The sequence below is a fragment of the Delphinapterus leucas genome, chromosome 17 (genome assembly GCF_059928025.1).
Source record: "Delphinapterus leucas isolate spDelLeu-1000000601 "Yukka" chromosome 17, BTC_Dleu_Yukka2, whole genome shotgun sequence".
NCBI lineage: Eukaryota > Metazoa > Chordata > Mammalia > Artiodactyla > Monodontidae > Delphinapterus > Delphinapterus leucas.
Window position 1 is genome coordinate 61,752,035 of NC_143145.1, and position 8,949 is coordinate 61,760,983.

Consider the following 8,949-nt stretch of genomic DNA (forward strand, 5'->3'; position numbering starts at 1 on the left):
GTTCTGTGAAAAATTTCATGGGCATTTTGATAGGGATTGCATTAAATCTATAGATTGCTTTGGGTAGTATGGCCATTTTAACAATATTATTTCTTCCAATCAAGAGCAAGGGATACCTTTCCATTTCTTTGTATCATCTTCAATTTCCTTCACCAATGTTTTATAGTTTTCAGAGTATACAGCTTTCAGCTTCTTGGTTAAGTTTATTCCTAGGTATTTTATTCTTTTTGATGCAGTTTTAAATGGGATTTTTGAACTTTCTTTTTCTGATAGTTCATTATCAGTTTATAGAAATGCAATAGATTTCTTTGTATTAGTCTTGTATCCTGCAACTTAGCTGAATTCATTTATTAGCTCTACTAGTTTTGCGGTGTATATTTTAGTTCTTGGTTTTCTTGATCTTTTCTATTGTTTTTTGATCTCTATTTTATTTGTTTCATCTCTGATCTTTATTATTTTCTTCCTTCTTCTGACTTTGGGCTTTGTTTATTCATTTTTTCTAATTCCTTTTGGTGGAGTTTAGGTTGTTTATTTGAGATTTTTCTTGTTTCTTGAGGAAAGCCTGTATCACTATAAAATTCCCTCTCAGAATGCTTTTGCTGCATCCCATAGATTTTGGAGTGTTGTGTTTCCATTTTCATCTGTCTCAAGGTATTTTCTGATTTTGTCTTTGATTTCTTCATTGATTTATTGGTTTTTTTTTTTTTTTTAGTAACATGTTGTTTAGTCTCCATGTGTTTGTTTTTTCCCATTCTTCTCTCTGGAATTGATTTCTAGTTTCATACTATGGTGGTCAGAAAAAAATGCTTGGTATAATTTTTGTCCTTTTTAATTTATTGAGACTTGTGCTGTGGCCTAGCATGTGATCTATTCTAGAGAATGTTCCATGTGCACTTGAAAAAAATGTGTATTCTGCTGTTTTTGGATGTGATGTCCTGTAGATATTTATTAAGTCCACCTGATCTAATGTATCATTTAAGACCACTGTCACCTTATTGATTTTCTGTTTGGATGATATGTCCATTGATGTAAGTGGAGTGTTAAAGTCCCCTACTATTACTGTATTATTGTCAATTTCTCTTTCTATATCTGCTGATTGCAGTAATTATAAAACGAGGGTATATTAGAAAAGTTTAGTACAGATGATTGAGTTGAATCTAAAGGTTGTCAACACAAAGGTAGGAAAGCGTGATTGAGCTGAGAGTTAAGGATTAATCATATAGGAGTGGTTAGACCTTCCAGGAAAAGTGAACAGTATTTGTAAAGACCTTGCTAAAAGCAAGGAGGAAATTAGTAGTTCCTTTTCTATTCTCCAGAAGATTTTGTGTAAGATTGGTGTTACTTTTTCCTTAAATATTTGTATGAATTCATGGGTGAAGCCTACAGGCCTGGAGTATCTCTGTGGGAGAAAATTTATTTATAAATTAAATATTAATAGATTTGGGAGTATTCACACTTTTATTTTGTCTTGTATCATTTTTGGTAAATTGTGTACTAAGAAATTTATAAATTTAAAAAAATTTTTCAAATTTATTGGCATGAAGTAGTTCATTATATTATGATCTTTTTAATAACTCTAGGATATATTGATATACCCTTTTATATACTTGTAATCAATAACTTTTGCCTTCTCTATTTTTAAATCCATCTTGATAAGAGTTTGTCAATTTTATTAGCCTTTTAAAAACTTTTAGTTTTGATGATATTTTCTATAATATGTTTGTTTTTATTTTATTAACATGTCTTGTTTATTATCTATTTCTGTCATTTATTGTTTCTTTTTGAGCATAGTTTTCTGTCTCTTTTTGTTCTATTTATTTTTGATTAGTGATGTGTATGAAAATTTGGAGAAATAAATTTAGAACTAGAGTGACATTATCTTCTTATGCAGAGAGTTTATGTTTGTCTATTACTGGTAGCCAAGTTCACTAGCTGACCCAGATCACAGTAAACTAATTTTAAGAGTTGAATTGGTATTAACCAGGTCTATTTCTAGTTCACCTTTCCTCCTGTATTGCAGCCTTTCAAAGTCCCAAACTAAAATATGATTAACCAGAACTCTCCCTCATTGTTCCCCTAACCCTGAAACAATGTCATAAATGTCCTTCAGATTTTGCCTCTCATCTGCCTCTTGCAGAATTCATGGATCACCATAAGGGCAGCAGCCTTAATTGTTGGGCCTGTTTCTCTGGTCTGCTTTTTTTGCCCAAATCTTAGACCCTTAATTTTTCTCTGCCTTTTTTATCTCTCTGATCTCTTGAAGAATTTTTTTATAATTTTGTCCATTTTTCAGATGTCATAGTTGGAAAGTTACCTTACTTTCCTCATCTATCATGAGGAAGTGAAAATTCTAAGATTTATTTCTATTTTCTCAATTTTTTTAAATGATCATTTTTGGGTTATTTTTTCTAGTATTATATTATGTGATTTTCTTGCACCAATTATTATCACAATATTTCTATTTTACAGATAATTTCAGACTCACTGGAATTAAAATTTCTTTCTTTAAGTCTTTATCAAGTCATGAATAGAATATAAGTTCCTTGAGGGTATGGAATCTTGTTCAATGATGTTTAACCAGCACCCTGAAGTGTGCCTAGCCCTTAGTAGGCTCTCAATGCTTTTGCAGTTAAATGAATGGAAGGAATGGAGTCACATCTTTGGTATTAAGTGGAGGATCATGAATTCTTTGTTCTTGTGCTACAGGATGACTATCACTTTTCAAATATACAATTGGATATAGCTTGATGACAATATGTAAGGACATTTTATATAGAGCAAGCTTTACTTATCCATTTTGTTCGGACTTCTGGATTTTCTTTTCAGTGTATCATTCTAGTAGCTTATTTTTATTTTATCTTGAGAATTTATATAGGCAATAAATCACTAAAAGATGAACTCACACTGTAGAGAGACAATGTCCATTTTACAAACATTTAGTTCAAATGTAAATGTATATGTCTAATTATAATGTGACTCTGATGTTTATTATCAATCCTTTCTCAATAGGATATTGATGACTTTCTTACCTAGAAGTGCCTTAAAAGTCTCAAGCCAGTATCTTCTCTCATTGCTTTGATCTGTGCCTTTGACTCATACCTGGGCCTCAGAATTTCATCTTGGCCAATTCCAGAAGTCAGGTACATTGTTGACAATCCTAAAATATAAAATATTTTCTTTGTCTAAAATTGCTTCAAAGTTGTAAGCCTTGCCAATATATAGCTCAATGTTTATATTTTAAGCTCCACTGCTATTCTTATGTGCAAAACAAGGTCTGCTGAAAATTCACACAGTTTTCCTGAATGAATCCCTCCAGATACAAGGGCTCAGTTCAATTGGGAAAGTTTGAAGGTCCTTCATAGGATCTTCAGAATTTAGGCAGAACGCCTAAATTTTTGAAGACACAGTCATAGCATTATTCATTTTTATTAAGTGTTTTGGAAAATAACATATTTACTAATCAAAAGCCCTTTCTTTCATAGCTGTATCTTATATCCCAGTACAATGTACTCTCTCCAGTTACATTCTCCTGGGTCTAGGATTGAGTTAGCTAGTTAACTGAGGGATTTTTCTAGTCATTATTTCATTCCCATCTTGAGTTATACAGGCACAAGTAATTTAAGATGACACTTGGACTCACTGTGTATAATTCTACATTTTTTACCCAACTTGGACCCTAACCACATAATTGCAATGGTTATGCTACAGCTATGGCATTGGTAACCTGAGCCCTAGAGGTCAGTGATTCTACCTGCTACGGGTAAATTGATAATTGGTTATTTTCATTATTGTGAAGAGTGCCAAACTGTGTACTAAATATATAAAACCTGGTAATACCAGTTGTCTCAAGGCCAGGATTAATGTCAATGTAGAAAAACTGCTAGGAAAGGGTATGGCATCAACTTGGTATTCCCAAGAGTAACACTTATGTTCAAAGTGGTTTCATATTTGCTCCCCTTGGTCAAAGACTGGGACTTTGATGTATCATATAATCTGGATGCCTCATCTCTTGGTTTTCGCTTCTCTTGCTTTTTGAGCAGAGAATGAGTGTCTCTATCCATGGTGATGTCAGTATTGCCTGATCTTTGGCCAGGGCCTCCAGCACACATGTTATAGCAGGAGCAGTGTAAGATAATGGTCTAACATCTATGCACTGAGAAAAAATACCAGGTTCAAATCCTACCTCACCTTATTCAAGTTTTGGACAGAAGTTACCTAACCTCCCCAAGCTCCAGTATTCTCACTGGTAAAATGGAGATAATAATAATGCCTTACTCTTCGAGTTGTTGAGAGAATCAAATGAAATAATCTATAGTAAGCACTTAGCACAGTGACTACTGAGCTCTCAATATATATTAATATTATTTTTGTAGAAAATCCTTTCTAAAATTGTAGATTTACTTTAAAGGACTTAAACTCAATATTGTTGTATTAACCAAGAACCTGCTTAATTTGGAACTAAGGTTTTTTTAAGATGAAAATCTTTTCTGTGGTCAACGAGCGTGTTATAGTGCTACTTTTTGTTCACCCATGAAAGCAATTTCTGTGTTCTGCTGTAATAGACTGACCGTATTGTCTGCCTACTCTAACTGCCTTGGATATGCCAACTATGCCAAGCCTCCCTTACCTATGAATACTTCCTCACACTGCTCCCTTGCATTTCTCTCCCACAACATATTTGAGGCAGTTATCACAATACTCATGGACATTTTTCCTCTCTTTATTCTCTTTCAATAAGAATTCTTAATTGTGCAGACTCAGGATTGAGAGTGAACAAGATGCCTAAATACACACACACACACACACACACACACACATTCATTCATTAATGCTCATATAATTTAATTTGGTATAGAACTCAATGATAGACTCTTTTCCAAAGCATTAAGGACCTAAGCACTTCTCAAAAATGTAAGAGCAACCAAAATTTTTTTGAAGGTTCAAATAGTACTGTCATTGATTTTTATAAACATTTTTGGAAACTGAAGGAGACATTATGTGAGGTTCTCTTTTGTCCCAGTGGATGATTGAAGAGCCATTCATTGCCCAGTCCTGACACTGCTTTTCCCCATTGGGTCTCTGTGAGAGTCACATGCTGTGGACATCTTTGAAAAGAATCTTCTGAGACTTCAGCATCTCATTTGAGTCTCCTGAATCTCACCTACCACTGTGTTGAATTCTCATCCATCACAATGAGCAACAAATTCTTAGGCACCTGGAAACTTGTCTCCAGTGAGAACTTTGATGATTACATGAAAGCTCTGGGTAAGAAATGTTCTCTGTTGTTCTAATTGAGAGGATCCTTTTTGAGAAAGATGCATGACTATTTCCTTCTAACTCCTTTTCCAGGAGTCTGGGAGTTTGCACAGGTTGAAGTACAATCCTCTTCTGGGATTAATCTTCTGTTGTGTCAATCAGATAATTTATTTGCATTTTATTTGTGGCAATTTTAATAGATTTTAACTCAGATAAGAGCTGCTTAAATGCATTAGAGTGCCCAATGATTTCAAAGGCAGTTTCGTATCAATAAGGTTTTCGTTCCAAACCTGGAGGAAAGAAATCTTAGAAGCTTAGTCAACCTATTTTCTGGCTTTCCTGAAAGTTAGATCTACAACAACTAAAGTGCTCATGAAATAAAGAGTTGAATATACTAAACTTAATGGAAAACTTCAATTTAAAATTTTGATGCTTAGCTATACCAGAAGTTTTCTGTCTCTACCTCTAGGTTGTCTGTTATTACATAACTATGTGGATAAAGAGTTTGTAAAAAGTGAATGCTTCATAAAGCAGGATATTCACAGTCTAGGAAAGTTACTGAGAGAAAAAGAAGTGTGTTGTGGCAGTGAACTCAAGCTCATTTACACTAACATCAGGCTTTCCTGGAGATGGAACAGTGGATGGAGATGGAAAGCCTAGTCATTAGTATAGCAACTTTATTTGCTACTATTTCTAGGGAATTTTCCATAGATATGAGCACAAAAGTGTGAGGAGTCTTTGGAAATGTCCAGAGCTGTATAAATAAGTAGAGAGTGAAGCCAATGACCTCAGATTGCTATGCTCATCAAAGTACTTATAATTTTACCTGTTCAGAAAGCATATAAGAAGAGTTCTATTTTTAGATAAAATGAGCAAAATCATGTTGTGTTGCCTGGAAAACTATGGGAACTTATGGGAATAGATCCATACCATAAGATTGGTTAAATTTATGGACTTCACTTTATAGCCGAGGAAGAAGCAAAATACAATATAAGAAAGTCTCAATGAAAGACTCCCTAATTGTGTGATTTTCAAATTTTAGAGTGCATAAGGACACCTGGGGGTGTTTGTAAAATGTAGATTCTTAGTGTCTATTGTAGAGGTTTAGTCTGAAAAGCATTGTCCTTAATCATATCAAATAAAAAAAGATTAATCAGAATTAGAAGAAAGAGTATCATTCACAATCCTTTATTGGCTCTAACTCTTCACACTTCTTTATGTATATATAAATATAAATATATGTATATTTATATATGACTAGTTTTTTCTTCATGTATCTCTCTCATCTGACATTTCTATTTTTCCATGTATTTCTGTAATCTTGGGTAGCATAGTAATAATAATTAAGAGTCTAATTTTGTTTTGTTTTCAAATGCAGAAAATTTTTTAAAAATTATTTTATTTATCTATGATCATTTGTAATGGTACAGATCATTTTAGGGGCTACAACAAAATTTCAGAAATGAGCTTCTATCGAGGATATGGGAGGAATTCTTTTCTATATTCATATTATATTACTGAGGGAAAAAATCATAGAATAGCATGTATAAGTCATAGTCTCATTTAAAAATATATCTACAATATTTATGCATACAAACTAAAATGTCTGGAATGATCCATACAAAACTATAATTAGTAGTTTTTAATGGAGCATGGGTTTGGATGTGGTAAAAATAGATGACTTGCACTATTTAAGCTAAACACTTTTAGCTTTAAAATCTGCAGGCATTACTTTTGTAATAACAAAACTTAAAATATTCAAGTCCGTGGACATGTGTTTCCATCAGGTGATGAAACATGGGAGAAGGTCCTTAGCAGTAAGTGCTATTACTTGCCATCTATACAGCTGAGGCACAGCTGAGCATAAAATATGGCCACCCATAGTCCCTTTAGGTAGAGGTTCTCTTGGTCAACAAAATTCTAACAGTATCTTGATTTTCAGGTGTGGGATTAGCCACCAGAAAACTGGGAGATTTGGCCAAACCAAGAGTGATCATCAGCAAAAAAGGGGATATTATAACTATAAGAACTGAAAGTACCTTTAAAGATACAGAGATCTCCTTCAAGCTAGGCCAGGAATTTGAAGAAACCACAGCTGACAATAGAAAGACAAAGGTAAAAATTGTTTCTCTTCAAATTTGGTCCAGTCTACTACTTTGAGAGAGAAGATTACTCCTGCTAGTATTCAAAAGGGTAGACCACTCCCTTCTGTTGAAAAATGAATGTGCCTCATAAAACATCTGTTATGAAAATGATTCAATACTGAATGAACTGCTTCTTTACTCAGCCAAAGTCCAAGCAAGTCAATTATGTAAACCTATCTTTGCAGAGCGTTGTAACTTTGGCAAGAGGCTCGTTGAATCAAGTACAGAAATGGAATGGCAAAGAGACAACAATAAAGAGAAAGTTGGTGGATGGAAAAATGGTAGTGGTAAGAGTAATTTTACTCTAAATACATAAATATAGCCATTTAAATAGAGAAAATGGTTATATTATTTTCAAAATATTCTCTTTTCTTTGCAATACAAATGGATAAGAATGGTTAAGAATAAAATCAGAGTTAATGTTTGGGTGATCTTTGAACTATAAAGACTCATCTACAGGTACTTCAGGTTCAGATTCAGGAATTTAGAAATGATACAACTCATTTGTTATTTTAGAAATAACAACACCTAAAAATGATAAAAAAAAAAAAGTATGGGTAAACCTCATTAATTTGGACACACAAGGAGAAAAGCAAATCTAAGTTTTAAAAGCAAAGCACATCCCCAGTCAATTGTAGAATATTTGTAGATAGCTAAGCATTTTGTTTTCAAGAATCCATAGTAACTTGGACTAAAACATGTCAACAACTCAAGCTGAGGCCATTGGAGACCTTTTGTAGTTGGCAGGTAAAAATGATGACAAAGGTTATATGAGATGACCTCTAACAATTTTTTTAAGTCTCAGGTTCTGTTCTTACTAATCAACACGCAAATTGACTATAGATAGATTTATGTAGTTCTTTGAACATTCTTTTCTTTAGTACAGAGGAGCTTTATCCTTAGCTCCACAGCAGATTTACATGGGGAATAAATACCAGTATGGGGGCCCCAATACAGATCAACTGCATGCACATCTCTTGGGGAGGAGGAGCCATCAGTATTTTTAAATGTTCGCCAGATAATGCAGATGTGCAGATAGTTTTGAAAACCACTGTTTTAGTAGATTTAAATCTGTGCCAATTATGCATGAAAACTTGCCACTTAAAAAATATACCCCTGGGGCTTCCCTGGTGGCGCAGTTGTTGAGAGTCCGCCTGCCGATGCAGGGGACACGGGTTCGTGCCCCGGTCCGGGAAGATCCCACATGCCGCGGAGCGGCTGGGCTCGTGAGCCATGGCCACTGAGCCTGCGCGTCCGGAGCCTGTGCTCCGCAACGGCAGAGGCCGCGACAGTGAGAGGCCCGCGTACTACAAAAAAAAAAAAAAAAAAATATATATATATATATATATATATATATATATATATACCTCTGCTGTAACTTAGATCAGCTTTAAAACTGTTTCCCCTGTTTCAATGGTCATGATTCCAAATTCCTGGAGACTGACATACTGATATTTTATTTCTTTCTGAGTTTAATCTTATGAGATTGCTTATAATGTCTGTTATTATTACAAATTTGCTGTCACCTAGTTTGAGTTTTAGATATTCA

At 34.1% G+C, this 8,949-nt stretch overlaps 1 protein-coding gene across 1 annotated transcript; it reads left to right on the top strand.

Annotated features, from left to right (window-relative positions):
* Positions 1–4,748: 4,748 nt before the first annotated feature.
* On the top strand, positions 4,749–8,285 carry LOC111164938 (myelin P2 protein). Its single transcript, XM_022555004.3, has 3 exons — positions 4,749–5,265; positions 7,199–7,371; positions 7,586–8,285. Exons 1-3 carry the CDS (start codon positions 5,193–5,195, stop codon positions 7,706–7,708), a joined length of 369 nt encoding a protein of 122 aa, XP_022410712.2. The 5' UTR covers positions 4,749–5,192; the 3' UTR covers positions 7,709–8,285.
* The last annotated feature ends 664 nt before the right edge of the window (positions 8,286–8,949 follow it).

Excerpts from the sequence above, each read along its gene's own strand:
- LOC111164938 (XM_022555004.3), top strand. The coding sequence starts at position 5,193 with ATGAGCAACAAATTCTTAGGCACCTGGAAACTTGTCTCCAGTGAGAAC. Across the intron at positions 5,266-7,198 it reads TGATTACATGAAAGCTCTGG|GTGTGGGATTAGCCACCAGA; the intron begins GTAAGAAATGTT and ends CTTGATTTTCAG. Across the intron at positions 7,372-7,585 it reads CTGACAATAGAAAGACAAAG|AGCGTTGTAACTTTGGCAAG; the intron begins GTAAAAATTGTT and ends CTATCTTTGCAG.